The sequence below is a fragment of the Salvelinus fontinalis genome, chromosome 19 (genome assembly GCF_029448725.1).
Source record: "Salvelinus fontinalis isolate EN_2023a chromosome 19, ASM2944872v1, whole genome shotgun sequence".
Classification (NCBI taxonomy): Eukaryota; Metazoa; Chordata; class Actinopteri; order Salmoniformes; family Salmonidae; genus Salvelinus; species Salvelinus fontinalis.
The window spans coordinates 23694729-23714410 of NC_074683.1; the positions used below are offsets into that span (position 1 = coordinate 23694729).

General features: G+C 43.0%; 1 protein-coding gene across 1 annotated transcript in view; it reads left to right on the top strand.

Moving 5' to 3' along the window:
- The first annotated feature begins 571 nt into the window (after positions 1-571).
- Positions 572-19682, top strand: part of LOC129816522 (leucine-rich repeat and calponin homology domain-containing protein 1-like) — an 89540-nt gene continuing 70429 nt past the window's right edge. Inside the window, exon 1 of the mRNA XM_055871091.1 lies at positions 572-912. Within this exon, the coding sequence (XP_055727066.1) occupies positions 696-912 (217 nt within the window). The 5' untranslated portion in view covers positions 572-695. The remainder of the gene's footprint in view (positions 913-19682) is intronic.

Consider the following 19682-nt stretch of genomic DNA (forward strand, 5'->3'; position numbering starts at 1 on the left):
CATTCTCATTGGCAGTGAGCCCCCCCTCTCTCAATTCAATTCAAAGGGCTTTATTGGCATGGGAAACATATGTTTACATTGCCAAAGCCAAGTGAAATAGGTAATAAACAAAAGTTAACAAACCATTCATAATGAACAGTAAACATTACTCTCTCTCTCTCTCTCTCTCTCTCTCTCTCTCTCTCTCTCTCTATCAACAGGCTAGACTACTCATTTGTAAACTCATTGAACTCTAGGAATTATCATTCAAGATATGAAATGAAATGTATGATATAAATGTTTTTCTGTAATTGAGTTAGAAGTTGTTATGCAGGCTTATTAATCATTCAAAATCCATAGTCACAATGTTTACTGCATTCCCAATATCTGTTTTGTGTCACTCAGTTTATATGAACTACATATATCACAGATGTAGCCTACGGTACAGACATTCGTGTCATACAAGTAGCTCTAGGTTTTGAAGGGAAACTATGTCAGTTTTCTGTAGGCCTATAGTCAGCAGGGGTCGCAGAATCCTAATCTACCAGTATGCAGTTGGCCTGGCTACAGTTCATTGTAGTACAGTGAATTGCGCAGCCGCATAGGAGCGGAGGCAGTCGAAGAGGAAATTCGCGCACCGCTGAAGTCTCTCCCGTAGTTTGTGCCTGGATACAATCGTCGTAGAGCATTTCATTTACAATAAAGGTGAGGCGAATATGGCGACGTTGGGACCAGACCCTCGTCCACATTCCCAGCTCGCATCTGCCTCTATACAAAGTAACATTAGCGGCAATACCGTGCCAACTAACCGCGGCTTGGAAAGAGCGTTGGAAGAAGGAGCGAACTCCGGGTTTTTTAACCTCAGCGCCAGGAAACTCAAAGAATTCCCAAGGACAGCATCTAATTTTGACTTATCAGATACAGTGGAAGCAGGTAAGAATAGAAAACACTGTATATTTTTTCTGAATCTCTTCCGCTCCTGCGCCCAGGGTTCCCGACAAAGTGCATGGATTTGGGGAATTAGGTATTGAGAGGAATGGTGTTGTATTCTGTATAAGCGAACATAACTTGCTGTGTGGAGTTTGTTTGAATTAACAATATGTTTCCATTCCATTACACAAAAATGAACATGATTGAGAATTTTATAGACAGACAATGGACATGCTGTGCATGGCGCACGACTGAGTTTTCCCCTTTAGATGCGTAGAATAAGCTTTGGGCCAGATGTTCAGTATTGTGCGTAGAGGCAACGACATAATGGGGCATTATAGATGGCTTGGGCATACCGTTCCAACTATAGGCTACCTCTGGCTGTATGTTTACTACAAACAATAACTGAACATCACGCTGTGTAATTGTGTCCAAAATATGTCGTGGAAATCCCCAAATGATTTCCCAGAACCACACAATCGTGTTTTCGGTTTCACACTGACTGCAGCCTATGCAGGACCTAGGGCGAAATGATGGTGTAGATATTGGGGAGGATGAACAGTAGATGGAGGTCCGGGGAGCTTTATTTTTTTGTAAACTTTTTTATATGGAGGGGTATTTAGAAAACACAGTATAAGGTATAAGTGCAATGTCACAAAAAATATATATGTTAGGAATTTTATTTCTTATTTTTTGGCAAATAACTAACTTCCTGCTTTTTAACACGTTTTTTAACACACACACTTTTTAACACAGACCATTTGCAGTTTTATAATGCTATTCTTAACATTTTGTCATGAGTCTGAAAGAACATTTAGCAGTTTTAAAGCTAATTTCTGCAACTCTACACAGTTTGTCATGGGGCAGATAAAAATGTGCTGTTTTATAGCTCATCTCATACTATATTTCATATTTTTCAATGAGGATGCGAGAACGTTTAGCTGTTTTAAGGCAAATTTCCTGCTACTTTACACATTTTGCCATGAGGTTGAGAGAACATTCTGTTGTATTAAAGTAACTTTCCAGGGAAAATCTCACGTTTAAAAGTTATTTTAACTCATACCCAAATAATGTTGTTGAATCATCCTATACTGGTATTTGTGGCCAAATCATAAATTGGAGGAAACACTTTAAAAACCCACCTCAAACTTGTATCATAAACAGACTGTTTAAAAAATGCTTGCTATTTCCTCAAAGAGGGAGCTGGCCAATCAGTGGTCTACTCGCAATAATATTTTTAATGACCTGTATACACCCACACCATTCTGATGTTGGGGTATGCCCACAACATTCCACAAAGAAAAGCTGCCTTTAAATATACTTAATTGCCCTTTTTTGGAAATAAAACTATTTCACTCATTATTTCACTTTCTATTTCACTCACTATTTCACTTTCAACTATTATAATGAATTATAGTTCATATTTCATAGAAATCTGGAAAAACTGGTTAGTCACTTTAAAGGTTGACTTTGGGTAAAAACACAAAAATAACTGATCAATGCACCATCATACCAGGCCATTTAATGTATTTAATAATAAATCAATAAAATGTACAACCAAATCAATGTTTTTAAATGTAAATGGCATGTTATATGCCTAGTTAAATAAAGGTAAAACAATTACATAAAAAACAAGTTATTGAAGGGTCGAGACAACTTTATTATGATTTCATGTTTCAGAGAAACTTACACCAAACAGCAAATCACTTCGTCAGCCTCGTTGTGTACAGTAGTATGGGGGCCCCGAAAAAAAACATGAACAAAGGCTCCAAAAACACCCAAATGCATCCTTTTAGAAACAGCAAAGCTCTCAGTATAGTGATGTAGGTCTTTTAGATATTGTACACATGAAATTGTGTAATTCCGAACTTCTGCAGCGTTATATTCAATTTTGTTGCGACTCGAGCGATACCTCTCTGTCTATTTTACAGATAACTACCAAAATAAAGGAAACACTTGAGTAAATGAGGGATACAAAGTAGAGGTTGACATGGGAACAGTGCTCCCACTGCCTTCATTCCCCAAATCTTGTAATGTGGTTATCAGCTGTGTACATGTAACTGTCTCCTAAGCGCTGAGCAGCAGCCACAGAGCAGTTGCTATGGCTACTCACACGCGAGTGGATGTATCGCGTTAGTGGAAACCAAGACTGATCTCAACGTCAATCTTTGACTAGCAGAAGTTACTTTTTGTAGCAGGTTAGGATAATTGACATGGAAGGTTAGGATAATTAGGTTAAGGTTAGGAATAGAGTTAGCTAAAATTGTCCCTAATGCGGCTTGAACATATCTAGCTACAACAAGGCTTGTCCCGAGAACAGTCTTCGTTTCCACTGTGATGCTATTGCAGAGCGGGGACAGACAGACATGCAGCTAGGAGGGAGTTATTTCAGAGATTTGGGCATATAAATGAGCATGGGACGGGACAGAGTTATTTTTATTGGGATGGGACAGGAAAGTTCCGGTGTTACAGAACGGTTGCGGGATCAGGACAGTACAGGTAAAATAATTGACAGGACAAGACACGACAGGAATGAATAGTCACTCCTGTGTCAACCTTTAATACAAAGTATATTGAACGCATGGGGTGCTTCCACACTTCTAGAATCTAAGCCAACACGCATTGAAGCTGTTCTGACGCCTCGTGGTGGTTCAACTCCCTATTAAGACGTTATACAGTGTGTTGGTGTTTCCTTTATTTTGGCAGTTACCTGTAGCAGCAGGCTGCACGGTAAATGGAACCGCTCGAGAATGCTCGAGTCGCGTAAAAGGGAATATAACATTACGGATAAAGAATGAAAACTGTTTTTCGGAGACTCTGTTCATGTTTTTTCAGTTTCTCTAAAACATGTGAAATCACAAAAAAGTTGTTTGGACCCTTCTACAACATGCCATTTACATCAAAATAGAGATTTGGTTGTAACATTTCTCCTTTAAAGCTAATTTCCTGCAATTCTACACATTCTGCTATTGCTTATGACGTGTTCATATGCTATCTGGGGGACATCCAGTGGGCCCCCAACTCCCCTCAGAAATTATTGGGCGGACGTGTCCCCCCATCCCCCGTGGCAATTTCGCCAATGTCCTGGACAATAAAGTTTGCATTGTGTCAACCAACAGTCACACTATGAACTTCATTATTTTGTACTCTAGATTGGTTGGGCCATGCATGACTGAGCACTACAGCAATTCACCATTGACCTGTGAGCCATTTCAGTAGCCTATAGCCTAGTATGACTTTGACAGTGATTCCCTGTCTTTGTGTGACTACCCTGTCTGCATGTTTTTAGGACTGCACACATAATTAGACAGTAACTACTTTATGTGATGCACATCACTATAGAATAGAGAAATTTGATTGTAAAATAAATCATTGCATTAGGCTTAATAACGAGTGCCTGGGTTTGGAAGCAGTAGGCGGGGACTTCCAGTTCATCGTACACATTCTGAATTTATGATAGTAAATTACAGTTGGCAACATTCCATCATCCTTGTCCCCACAAACACACACCAGAGGCAACAAACAGGCCGTTAGCTACTCTTCTGTCGTCAGTCAATCAGTCAGAAGGAGTGTTTCTTTATATGCACAGCACCACTATAACCAAGTCTGAGGAAGGGATAAGGCTACCTATAGGTGACAGGCTACACTGATGACTGGTCGAGGAAGTATCAAATCCAAAGTGTGCTTTGTTATTTTGCATGGGAATTCCCTTGATTGCGGTTGCACCTTTAACTGTGATGACATCATGAATCGGCTGTAATATTGTACCTAGAGAACGAGTCACTACAGGATAGCACTGTCGGGTATCAAAATTATACACACTCACACAGTTGTTCTTACTAAACTTAGGAAAAGTCCCAAGCGCAGTTTCATATCTGCCTAAAACCAAAAGATTACATCTACACGGTTCCTACATGTTAGGACCTGTGTACAGATGGATGCTGGTATGCAATACCACATTATGTGGCCTGAATCTGATGTAGGTGCACTTGCACCCTGCACCCATTTCCCTGGCATTGAGTTCCACTCTGACTGAGATTGATCCGTGGCCCTGGTCGACTGCCACAGCAGGGGGGCCAGAGGACTGCTAGCTATAATTAGAGGTGACAATTTCTCTACTACTGTCTGACTGGGTTTACACACTGATAACATTACTCACAGTTAACACACATACACCAGGGCTGTGAATTGCCAGGGACCTCACAATACGATATTATCATGATACTTAGGTGCCAACACAATATGCACTGCGATTCTTACGATTCTATGTGTATTGCGATTCAATGTTCCAAACATATTGCTCACCATGTTTACTCATGGCTTTGATCAGTCATGTAAATAAAAGTGGTGAAAACAAATTGGCTCCCTATTTAAAAAGATGGAGAACAAGCTACACGTATGAAGGAGAAATACTGGAGTTTTGTTGCAGGTATAGCCAACTAGTGCAAAAATAATACTGCTATATTGTCAAAACGATACTATATATTGTCATAAATAATATCCAGATATGTAACTGTGAAGATTTTTCCCTTACACACACAGCTATTGACCCTACTGCTCTGTCCACTCACTGCAAACTTCACTCACAGTTAACACACAGACAAGCACTGGGACACACAAAGTGCTTACAGTTGAATTGAGCTAACATTGTAACAGTAGGCTAGTATCTTCACCCAAACTGGTCTGTTAGGTTTGGTCACTCACTCTGTTGTTTATAGATATAATATCAACGGGTAACGTCCACATTGTTGGGTATATCAACATTGTGAAGTTGCACTGGGATGAAGGAGAAGACTATATTTGGATAAAAAATATAGTTTCTCTAAAATTAGCTTACGGTAGTTGCCTTCCAAATGTGTTTAACTGCATGAGTGTGTGTACACAGATGGAGATCTTCCTTACTCCTTATTACTCCTTATTATTCCTTATTAAAGGTGTTTAGCCTTTAATAGGTCCATGGGTCGAATCAGATAGCCGAAAGTAGAAGAGGACATTTCAACAACATTACCATTCTGTCTTCAGAACCTCAGAGCTCAACTCACCCAGACCAGAGGAGACCTTTTTAGGCTGTCTCTAGAAATAGCCTGATTGATTTCATAATGATTCCCAGGGGAGGTTTTTGAGGAAATGGGAACCATACAGAAATTTAAGAAAGTCATCCGCTTCATCTAGTGACGAATGTTGCCTGAATGTTTTGGTGATGTTATGTATCTGATGGTAGCATTTTTCTCCTTGGTTATTTATGTTTCAGATTGTAATAGTCAGTTCTAGTGGTTTTATTGGCCTGTTCTGTAGAATGGGCAAGAAATGAACCTGCACTGCAGCCTCCCATTCTATTCTAAACAGCAGAGAAGGGCATTTTTGGCATTGTTTCAAGGCATCCATACATACACATTCTGTAATTACATCATATAGCCAGACTCTCCCTCAGTGTGTGTGTGTGTGACAAGTGGAGGCTCCTCAGAGGAGGAACGGCAGGACCATAGTGAATTTCATTTTTTTTAAATAGTGAAACATATAAATAAAAATGTTGATTTTAAATCTATACAAAATATATTCACGTCACCAAATTATTGATTAAAACACCATGTTTTGCAATGAAGGTCTACAGTGGCCTCAGCAACACTCTGTAGGGTAGCAATAGTACTGAAAGCATAAGCTACAGCTAGCTAGCACTGCAGTGACTAAAATGTGGTGTGTAGTTGACTCAAAGAGAGAGAAAGACAACATTTGAACAGTTTTTAACAAATACATTTCTTCAAATATGAAGGAGAAGCATGAGAGAGAGGGAGAGTTAGCGATGTTTGGCCTACTCAAACACCCAGCTCAAACAGAGGGAAGCTATGTTAGCTAGCTGGCTATGGCTATCCAAATTTGGAGCTCTTCCAAGTCAAGGTAAGCTTTTGGTTTTATTAATTTATTACCACCGGGGTCGCCGGTGTAACTGCTAAAGTGCTTGCTCTGCTGACTACTCTACTGCATGATTGTAGCGGGTTTACTAATGTGTTAGTTCTATTAGCTATGTTTACTATGACTTTAGATAATATGGTGACAATGATGTAGGCTGTGTGTAGCGGTTAGCGGTTATAATATGAAGGTTTGGCTTGGAAAGGTTTTTTACCTTGTTGTAACGGATGTGAAATGGCTAGCTAGTTAGCGGTGGTGCGCGCTAATAGCGTTTCAATCGGTTACGTCACTCGCTTTGAGACCTTGAGTTGAAGTAGTGGTTCCCCTTGCTCTGCAAGGGCCGCGGCTTTTGTGGAGCGATGGGTAACGATGCTTCGTGGGCGACCGTTGTTGGTGTGTGCAGAGGGTCCCTGGTTCGCGCCCGGGTCGGGGCGAGGGGATGCCATAAAGTTATACTGTTAAATTGATGCTGTTGACCCGGATCACTGGTTGCTGCGGAAAAGGAGGAGGTCGAAAGGGGGGTGAGTGTAACGGATGTGAAATGGCTAGCTAGTTAGCGGTGGTGCGCGCTAATAACGTTTCAATCGGTTACGTCACTCGCTTTGAGACCTTGAGTTGAAGTAGTGGTTCCCCTTGCTCTGCAAGGGCCGCGGCCTTTGTGGAGCGATGGGTAACGATGCTTCGTGGGCGACCGTTGTTGATGTGTGCAGAGGGTCCCTGGTTCGCGCCCGGGTCGGGGCGAGGGGACGCCATAAAGTTATACTGTTACATTGTCACAGACAGCGGATGTGTTGTTAACTGAAGTACACAAGCGAAGGGAAAGGGTGAGAGAGGAGGAGAGCGCTTAGATGCGAGAAGGAATTACAAGGGGCAAAGTGATCATGTGGCTGCTATGAAAGTGAACTGTGTTTGCGTGTGATCAGGTGTGTATAAATTCAGCCAATTCTGTTGAAAAGCGTTTCTTAAACCGTAGCAAACGGAACGAAACAGGTATAAACATACCTGCATTTGTCCAATAGAAACTCTTGTTTGCACTGTTGGACTAATGAGTACACCCTAGACCAGCTATAGATGCAGGCAAGAGTGTGAAAGGCGGTATTGAATGTGTTACTGTCACCTTGATTACAAAAATTCTCTCAACCTATGCACCTACGTTGTAAACTGTCATTCATAGGCTAGGTGATGGGTATAGGGAAATTCAAGTATGTTACATTTTGCTGGGTGAATAGAATATGAATGACAGTCATCCAATATACTGTAACAGAAATAAGGCCATACTCATAAAATACATTTGCGTACTCCCTCATCTTAAACGATACCGACCGCCACTGGTGATGTGCTGTGATGTCAGAAATCCGGTTCCCTTGTTCCTAAAGAGCCACCTCCCTCCCAGTGTTTGTGATCCTATGTTTACGACCCTCAGTCCCAGACCAGACCAGCCCCACCACTGTTCTTTCCCTGCCAGGATCTGACTGCCAGGATCCACTCTTGTACCTACTGCAATTTCTCTCTCTGTCCCCTCCCTGGGATGTCCTGTCAGACACACGCACGCGTACACACACACACGCGTACGCACACACACGTACACACACACACACACACACACACACACACACACACACACACACACACACACACACACACACACACACACACACACACACACCTACACACCTACACACCTACACACACACACACACACACACACACACACACACACACACACACACACACACACACACACACACACACACACACACACACACACACACACACACACACACACTCTCCCAGGAATGCAGCCAGGGATGGGGTGTTGGAGGGAGAGTCTGTCCTGTATGTGTACGGACCACACCTGAGAACTGTCAAAAACCACAGCAGAGAACTGTCAAAAACCACAGCAGAGAACTGTCATAAACCACAGCAGAGAATGTCATAAATCACAGCAGAGAACTGTCATAAATCACAGTAGAGAACTGTCATAATCCACAGCAGAGAACTGTCATAAACCACAGCAGAGAACTGTCATAAACCACAGCAGAGAACTGTCATAAACCACAGCAGAGAACTGTCATAATCCACAGCAGAGAACTGTCATAAATCACAGCAGAGAACTGTCATAAACCACAGGTGACACACTCACAAATCTTCTCTCCCCCTCTCTCTGTTCCTCTTTCTCTGCATCTATTTCTCTCACTCTCACTCACACACGTTTGTTTTACTATACTATTTGTGGCAACCAAACAATTGATTCCCCTTCAGATTCCCCTTCCTATTTACCCTAAACCTAACCCTAACCTTTACCCCAAATCAAATCAAATGTTATTTGTCACATGCTTCGTAAACAACAGGTGTAGACTAACAGTGAAATGCTTACTTACAGGCCCTACCCAACAATGCAGAGAGAAAGATAATAACACAAGGAATAAATACACAATGAGAAACCATACCATGGCTATATACACGGAGTACCAGTACTGAGTTGATGTGCAGGGGTACGATGTACTTGAGGTAGATATGTACATACAGGTAGGGATAAAGTGACTAGGCAACAGGATAGATAATAAGCAGTAGCAGCAGCGTATGTGATGAGTCAAAAGTGTTAGTGCAAAGAGGGGTCAACGCAGATAGTCCAGGTAGGTGTTTGGTTAACTATTTAGCAGTCTTATGGCTTGGGGGTAGAAGCTATTCAGGGTCCTGTTGTTTCCAGACTTGGTGCATCGGTACAACTTACCATGAGGCGGCCCGTCAGGAAGTCCAGGATCCAGTGTAGAGGTGGGAGGTGTTCAGTCCCCGTGTCCTGAGCTTAGTGATGAGCTTGGAGGGCAATATGGTGTTGAACACTAAGCTGTAGTCAATGCATAACGTTCTCACATAGGTGTTCCTCTTATTCAGGTGGGAGAGGGCAGTGTGGAGTGCAATGGAGATTGCATTTTCTGGGGATCTGTTGGGGCGGTATGCGAATTCGAGTGGGTCCAGGGTGTCTGGGATGATGGTGTTGATGTGAGCCATGACCAGCCTTTCAAAGTATTTCATGTTTACAGATGTGAGTGCTACGTGGCGAGTGCTACGTAGTCATTTAGACGGGTTACCTTGGCGTTCTTGGGCACAGGGTCTGCTTGAAACCTGTAGGTAATACAGACAGGGTCGGAGAGAGGTTACAAATGTCAGTGAAGACACTTGCCAGCTGATCAGCGCATGAGTACACATCTTGGTAATCCATCTGGCCCCGGGGCCTTGTGAATGTTAACCTGTTTAAAGATCTTGCTCACATCGGCCAAGGAGAGCGAGATCACACAGTTGTCCGGAATAGCTGGTGCTCTCATGCATGGTTCAGTGTTTCTTGCCTCAAACCGAGCATAAAAGGCATTTAGCTCGTCTGGTAGGCTCGTGTCACTGGGCAGCTCGCGGCTGTGTTTACCTTTTTGTAATCCGTGATAGTTTGCAAGCCCTGCCACATCTGACGTACATCAGAGCCGGCATAGTAGGATTTGATCTTAGTCCTGTATTGACTGTTTGATGGCTCATTGAAGGTCTTAGCGGGATTTCTTATAAGCGTCCGGATTAGGTTCCCGCTCCTTGAAAGCATCAGCTCTAGTCTTTAGCTCAGTGCGGATGTTGCCTGTAATCCATGGCTTCTGGTTGGGATATGCACTGTACGTATGGTCACTGGGGACGATGTTGTTGATGCACTTATTAATGAACCCAGTGACTGATGTGGAATACTTCTCAATATTATCAGATGAATCCCAGAACATATTTAAATCTGTCCTAGCTTAAGAGTCCAGTAGCTAAACAGTCCAGTTAGCTTAACCCTTACCTTAACCCCTAAACCTAACCATCATTCTAACCCCTAAGCCCAAAATAGCCTTTTCCTGTGGAGACAGGTGAAATGTCCCGCTAATTATCATTTTACTATCCTTGAGAATACGGACAAAGATAGGAAAACCAAAAACACACTGCCTCTATCACCAGTCTCCATCTTTCCATTTCTTGCTCTAATTCTGACTCTGTCTCCTTCACACACAGATAATCCATGTTAAATCCTATCCTGGTGAGGATAATATGAATCTTAGGCAGACATCATCGCCTCCACATAGGTAAACTAGCTTCAAAGGTTCACTGTGTATCTTGTGTGTAGCCTTAGCATGTCTTTCTCTCTCTCTCTTTCTCTCTCTCAAACCCCCCCCCCCTCTCCCTCATTCTAGAATCTAATCATAACAGCTCCCTATGTCTCTAGCTCCCGTCTAGATCTCAGACAAGACACCGTGGGCTAGCTCCTGCGACGGTAACCACGGTGATGGGATAAACACCTGACGGCGGGTGCTATGGTGGAGGATAGTATAGGCAGTGGGGATTGGAGATAATTCAGAGGAGGTGTCGCCCTGATAGACCAGGCCAGAGACAGGCCAGATCAGCAAGAGATTGGGTTACACTACATCATGACTCGTTAAATTAGGATTTACTGTGGAGAGATGCAGGGTATAAACTCTATAGGGCCTACAGATTGTGGACAGATTCAGCAGTGATGTGCTTGATGGCAATGAAAGACTACTTTGCTTGGCAATTTATTACTGACTTATTACTTCTAACAACCTATTAGGTCAGCAAAGTTATTTGAATTGAAAGGAATGCAATTGAATTAAATGTAATCATCTTCAACCTAACCACTAAAGCATGAAACCCACAAAAATCTCACTATCGATAGACTGCCGATAGGTACTTGGTCACATATATTTAGCAGATGTTATTGCGGGTGTAGCGAAATGCTTGTGTTCCTAGCTCCAACAGTGCAGTAGTGTCTAACAATTCACAACAATACACAAATCTAAAAGTAAAAGAATGGAATTAAGAAATATATAAATATTAGGATGAGCAATGTCGGAGTGGCTTTGACTAAAATACAGTAGAATAGAATACGGTATATACATATGAAATGAGTAAATCAGTATGTAAGCAATATTAAAGTGACCAGTGATTCCAAGCCAGCTAACCACTGTAGCTAGTATTGACATTATAATTAAATCACAATGGATTAGCTAGTTTCCATGAAACAGCTGCCTGTGTTAGCTGCCGAGTTAGTGCAGTCAAATCAAATCACATGTATTTATAAAGCTGTTCTTACATCAACTGATGTCACAAAGTGCTGTACAGAAACCCAGCCTAAAACCCCAAACAGCAAGCAATGCAGGTGTAGAAGGACGGTGGCTAGGAAAAACTCCCTAGAAAGGCCAGAACCTAGGAAGAAACCTAGAGAGGAACAAGGCTATGAGGGGTGGCCAGTCCTCTTCTGGCTGTGCCGGGTGGCGATTATAACAGAACATGGCCAAGATGTTCAAATGTTCATAGATGACCAGCAGGGTCAAATAATGTTAATCACAGTGGTTGTAGAGGGTGCAACAGGTCAGCTCCTCAGGAGTAAATGTCAGTTGGCTTTTCATAGCGAACTTTTCATAGCCAATAGTGAATAGTGTCGTTTCAGATGTAGCCACAGCTCAGAGCCTGGAGCTTCACGCTAGTAGGGCACTAACAGTAATCTCTACCGCTCCTGCTGTCTCTAGAGAGTTCAAAACAGCAGGTCTGGGACAGGTAGCACTTCCGGTGAACAGGTCAGGGTTCCATAGCCGCAGGTAGGACAGTTGAAACTGGAGCAACAGCACGACCAGGTAGACTGGGGACAGCAAGGAGTCATCAGGCCAGGTAGTCCTGAGGCATGGTCCTAGGGCTCAGGTCCACCGAGAATGAGAGGAAGGAGAGAAAGAAAGAGAGAAAAAGAAAGAGAATTAGAGAGAGCATACTTAAATTCACACAGGACACCGGATAAGACAGGAGAAATACTCCAGATATAACAGACTGACCCTAGCCCCCCGACACATAAACCATTGCAGCATAAATACTGGAGGCTGAGACAGGAGGGGTCGGGAGACACTGTGGCCCCGTCCGACGATACCCCCGGACAGGGCCAAGCAGGCAGGATATAACCCCACCTACTTTGCCAAAGCACAGCCCCCACACCACTAGAGGGTTATTTTCAACCACCAACTTACCATCCTGAGACATGGCCGAGTATAGCCCACAAAGATCTTCGCCACGGCACAACCCAGTGTCCTTAGCTAGCTATATTGTGCTAAATAGCAAATATGCTAAGGATAGCTAGCTAGCTAGCTAAACATTTCCATTTGTCATTTAGAAGACGCTCTTATCCAGAGCAACTTACCGTAGTGAGTGGAAACATTTTCGTATTGGTCTCCCATGGGAATCAAACAACCCTGGCGTTGCATGCGCCATGCTCTACCAACTGAGCCACACGGGACCATTTGGCTGTACATTTGGTTATGGACTGGCACTGGCAGTATGGGATTATGGAGAGTGAATTAAATTGTTTCTTCGTCATCTTTCTAGGTAGTTATCTAGCTGTGGCCATCTCGCTAGTATCAACAAGGGCTTTCTACAAAATAGCAACATTAGCGCAGATAGCTTGGAATCTCCACCATAGGCATTACGCACAGATATGCATTGCCAAACAACGCTACTTCCACTTTCTGGTTTGGAGTATTTTAACAAGGTTGAATGACTGATGATTTCCAAGGTCTTTGCTGTGTGAACACAAAAGAGATGGACTGCTGACACTGTTCAGAAGTGCAAAATACTGTCAGCAGGCCATCGTTTGACAATCCTACCGGTGGGTCTGAACTTTAAAATAGCCTGGGGATTACATTTGGTGCCTCTACCCTTTGTCTTCCTTTTGTTGGCATTGATTTATAGATCCTCAATCTAGTGTTATCGTGTTTTGTAGTATAAGCCTCAGTGTATGAGTGTGGGTGGGTGGTTGTTTTTGTAAACACGGCTGATTTTAAATTTGGGGGCTGGTGTAGGAGTCTGGAGCATATGGAACAAGTAACATAGACTATGGAACAACACACGCACGCACGCACGCACACGAACACACACACACACACACACACACACACACACACACACACACACACACACACACACACACACACACACACACACACACACACACACACACACACACACACACACACACACACACACACACACACACACACACACACACACACAGCTCTAGAGATGTTTTGCTGTGACCCAGTGAGCGGCAGACAATCAGGGATTAGGACTAGAGATTATGTGGGGGTGCTGGTAATCCCTCTCTCCGCCTCTGGCCTGTCAGTCCCTGGTAGCTACTGCTGTACTGGTACCATCAGACAGACACCTATAGATCTACACAGACACACGGTGACATTGTCTGGCTGACTGGGTTTAACTGTATGTGTGTGATGCTTGGTGTGTTTGTGGGGGCTGGGGTGATAATGTTCTATTCCAGACTGCTCAAATGAGGATGATATCATTTTTGTAGTAGGTACATCTGTGTTTTCCATGTTTATCTTTGTATGTGAGCAATCCAGGGAAATTTGCAAATTATAGTAATAAAGAGGGAGAGAGCGAGAGAAAGTGAGCTAGGAAGGTAGAGAGGAATAGGTGGTATTAACTCAATTAGAGGGTTAATTACCTCTGGCTGTGATGTCCCACCGTTTTGCGGGCACCCCCCGTCATGGTTCAACTGTGGCACAAGCACACACACACACACACAATACCCTCTCACACATACAAATACTCACACACACCCTCCTACAACCACTGATCCGTGTCTTATCCCTCTTCCCTGCCTCTGTATTAGTGCCCTGCTCTGCTCTCTCTCTGCCACTGGCTGGGATGTGCTGTAGGGGGATGCTGACACACTAACTTCACCCCCGCGTTCTCATCACCGCACCCCTCGCTTATACACGGGGGGTTACTGCGGAGGTTCTAGTATGTGGGGGTGGATGAGTTGGGCTGAAAAGTTGGGTTCTTTTCAGGAGCTTTACATTATACACCCACCCACAGCCTTGAGCAAGTGCCAAATATTATCTAAAGTACTTTTAACACTATGAATGTTGAAATAGTCTTTGGGGCTGTTTGGAGGCTCAATAACATGTTTGTTGCTAGAACTCTGTTTTGGGGAGGGTTCCTAAATGTGCGTGTGGCATGTGAATGGCTTCAGTAAATGTACAATATGCACATCATGGATTCTATGAAATCAAAGGAATGAAAGAAAATCACAAGTTATTTGAGTTATCCTGGGTAATGGCTCAAGCCAGAGCATGACCCAAAACCATGCTGCAACCCCGTCGTAACAACACTCAGGTAACGTTGATTTTTCCAATGCAGCGTTTCCCAAACTTGGTCCTGAGGACTCTAAGGGGTGCATGTTTTTCCCCCCTAGTATTGCACAGCAGATTCAAATAATCAAAATAATGATGAGTTGATTATTTGAATCAGCTGTGTAGTGCTAGGGCAAAAAACAAAACTTGAAGGAGATGTCAGAGGGAAATGGAAGGAGAGTGACAGATGGAGATAAGTAGAAAGATGGATGGTGAGAGTGAGAGGTGGAGGTTCTCGTCTGGCGGATATGAGTGTGTTTTTGTGTTTCACGCTCCACAGGCTGGGTTCAAACCTCTGTTCTATGGAGGCATGAGGGAAGATGAGTACAGCAGATAGCACCTTCATAAAATAGCTATTTTAGCCTGGTACACACAAACAGTATCACCTCTTGGTCAGTACTGTAGTGGCTCTGGAGTAGTGCCCTCCGATAAAGATCCATGAACTGGGGGAGTTACGCACACAGACACAGAGAGAACATAACACAGTCCTCTCCTTCAGCAACTGGTGTAAGGTGTCACCTGAAACCCACTTTGAAGGGTCAGTTACTGTATCTCCTATTGTTCTTCGAGTCACATGTCCTCTTAAGTCGATGCAGGAAGGGAGGGATGACAAATTGCAGTAAGGGAAGGGAGGATTAGGGTGCTGTGATGTAGGGTTGGGTGTATGGGGGTTGTAGGGGGGATGCAGGGGGAAGTGTCACTGTGTTTCCCAGTCAGGAAATGGCTTTAGCTGCTGACCTTCCACACAATGAGCCAGGCGGGGAGCGGCTGGGATGGCTTCTGGCCTCTGTAAGGTACAGACCTGCCTGTGTGCCACATCCCTCAGACACAATACGTCACACAGACAGTAACACCATGTTCCAGACCAGCACTGACCAGTGCAGAGCAGTAGGAGAGGAGCTGTGTGCGTGTGAGAGCCAGGCTAAGAGGTGTGACCCGTGTTTTTCCCCCCCCGCTGCTCTGAGGCTGTCAAGGCTCTACAGGTAGCAGCAGACTCTTCTGGGCCTCACATGTGGTGACCTCATCATCACTCGACAGCATCAGTATGGAATAGGTAGGCAGAGAGGAGGGCATTACGCCTCAACATCTATTTATGTCAGTTTAATTATTTGGATAGGAAGGGCCCGTAAGTAAGCATTTCACTGTTAGTCTACACCTGTTGTTTGTGAAGCATGTGTCAAATATATGTGTATGTGTGTATATATATGTATTTAAGTGTGGTTTGAGCTACTGTGGTCGCCATCTTATATTTTTTGCAGATTTGTCACTAGTGTTAGTGTTCCTGTTGGTTTTAATAGAATAGTCTGAAGATTTGTCACTGTTGGTAAGTAACATCAGTAACATCACTGGTGGTGTTATAGAAACATTTGTTTTGTTTAAACTTTTACTAATAAAAAATGAAGTAAAAATAACTTGAGTGGGACACTAACCCGGATGGCTATAAAAAATCCTGCAACGCCCTCCAACGAGCCAACCAATAGGCAAAGCGTCAATACAGAACTAAGATCAAATTATACTACACCGGCTCCGACGCTCGTTGGATATGGCAGGACTTGCAAACTATCACGAATTACAAAGGGAAACCCAGCTGTGAGTTGTCCAGTTACGCGAGCCTACCAGATAAGCTAAATGCCGTCTATTCTGGCTTCGAGGCAGCAACACTGTTCTCCTAGAGTCAGCTCGATGAGTTTAAACAGGAGAATAGCAGGATGACAGCAATCTGGAAGGCATTGAGAGAGGACTTCAGTTCTGTATGTGAATCCATGATAACAATGAAATCAGATTATCTTGAGGGACAATCAAGTCGAAACAACATTGTTGTGGAAGGAATTGCAGAATCTCCACATGAGATCTGGACGGAGTCTGAGGACATAGTGAGGGAAATGATCACTGAGAAACTGAAGATGGACCACAGGAAAATTGAGGTGGGGCACGCACACAGGACTGGGAAACCCACAACCGGCCCAGGTGACAGGCCCAAGCCGATAGTGGTCAAGTTCCTGAGGTTCAAGGACAAGGTAGCTGTTCTGTAAAGAGCCAAGAACTTGAACGAATCTTACATCTTCCTCAATGAGGACTATCCTGAAGCTGTGCGCCAGAAGAGGAAAGAACTTATCCCAGCCATGAAAACTGCCAGAGCACATGAGGACATTGTTTACATCCGCTATGCCAGGCTCATTGTCCACCCTCCCTCCCAAAGCCTGGAAGGGATGAGAGAGCCGAGCCTGTGGGTTCGTAGCTTCAACCCCTCAGCACACACATACTTACACACACTAACTGATTGATGCTGAGTAATGTTTTTTTCTTGCTTTGATTGTTTTTTTCCATATTATGTCTATCTCTGATAAGCTACCCAGGAAAGGGCTAAAAATAGCCCATATTAATATATGTAGCCTTAAAAAGAAGGTTCATGAAATCAATAACATAACATTCATATATAAGCCATTTCTGAGACTCGCTTAGATAATTCCTTTGATGATACAGCAGTAGCAATACAAGGAAATAGCATCTACAGAAGAGACAGGAATGCCGATGGGGATGTTGTTGCCATATATATTCAGAGCCATATCCCTGTAATGCTTACAGAAGATCTCATGTCAAGTGTTATTGAAGTGTTGTGGTTGCAGGTTCACCTGCCTCATCTAAAGTCTATTCTTTTAGGGTGTTGCTATAGGCCACAAAATGCTAACAGTCAGTATCTAGATAATCTGTGTGAAATGCTTGATAGTGTTTGTGATGTAAACAGATGCACAAATATCATACTCCCCTCCCCCCCCCCCCCCCCCCCCACCCAAATGCTAGCCTCCCCTGTTATTGTAATGGTGAAAGGTTAGCATGTCTTGGGGGTATGATATTTGTGTGTCTGTAACTTTCTCACTCATCATTATTCACAATTCATTCAGGATTATACGTATTCATGGTAGCATCCACATTAATGTAGAAATGTTTAGAAACATATTCTATTCTTATTTACAATAAAAGTGACTCCAAAATGACATTACATTATTTACCATTAATTTCTATTGGGCACAAAATAATCTGAAACAACCAAAACAAACAGCAAATGCATCTAACACATTTGTATAGTCACAAGCTTGATGTAGTCATTGTGTGCTATGAATATGGGACCAAATACTTAACTTTTTACTACTTTAATACCCTAAAACGGGGTAATTTCGTGCAGTAACGTGCTGTAATTTCTAAATGGTTGACCCGCTATGGATGAACATACCCTCAAATTAAATGAACATACCCTTTAACCTAGTATAATTTCAAATCCAAAGTGCTGGAGTAGAGAGCCAAAACAACAAAAATGTGTCACTGTCCCAATACTTTTAGAGCTCACTGTATCTAATAGAACACATAGGGTTTTCTTTAATGGACGCTTCTTTAATGTTAATCATGTGTGGTGTATCACAGGGCAGCTCTCTTGGCCCTCTACTTTATTCCATTATTTTACCAATGACCTGCCACTGGCATTAAACAAAGCCTGTGTGTCCATGTATGCTGATGACTCAACCCTATACACGACAGCAACCACAGCTAGAGAAATCACTGCAACCCTAAACAAAGAGTTGCAGTCAGTTTTAGAATGGGTGGCCAGTAATAAACTGGTCCTGAAAATATCTAAAACTAAGAGCATTGTATTTGGTACAAATCATTCTTTAAGTTCTAGACCTCAGCTGAATCTGGTAATGAATGGTGTGGCTGTTGAGTCCTGCAGGCTCTAGTTTAATCTTATCTTGATGATTGTCCAGTCATATGGTCAAGTGCTGCAAATAAAGACCTAGTTAAGCTGCAGCTGGCCCAGAACAGAGTGACATGTTTTGCTCTTCATTATAATCAGAGGGCTAATATCAATAATATGCATGCCAGTCTGTCTTGGCTGAGAGTTGAGGAAAGACTGCATCACTTTTTGTTTTTATAATAAACATTAATGTGTTGGATATTCCAAATTGTTTGCATACTCAACTTACACAAAGTACTGACACACATACTTACCCCACCAGACATGCTACCTGGGGTCCAGAACAAATTCATGAAAATGTACAGTAATATACAGAGCCATGAGTGCATGGAATTCCCTTCCATCTTATAAAGCACAAGTGAACAGCAAACCTGGTTTAAAAAACAAATAAAGCAACACCTCACAGAACAAAGCCTCTCTCCCATGTGACCTACTTGTTGTATGTACTGTCATGTATTTGTAACTGATAGATAGAAACACAAACTACATATTAATGTTTTTTAAATGTTTGTAAATTGTGAAGTATTTTGTTTGTAATGTATTTTTCAGAGCAGCTGGCAAATGTCTTCACTGACATTTTTAACCTCTCCCAGACCTAGTCAGTAATACCTACATGTTTCAAGGAGACCACCGTAGTCCCTTTGCCCAAGAACGCCTAGATATCCTGTCAAAATGACTATGTCCCGTAGCACTCCCATCTATAGCCATGAAGTGCTTTGAAAGGCTGGTTATGGCTCACATCAACACCATCATCCCAGACACCCTGGACCCACTCTAATTCACATACCGCCCCCAACAGATCCACTGATGATGCAATCACTATTGCACTCCACACTGCCCTTTCCCACTTGATCAAAAGAAACAACTATGTGCAAACGTTCATTGACTAGAGC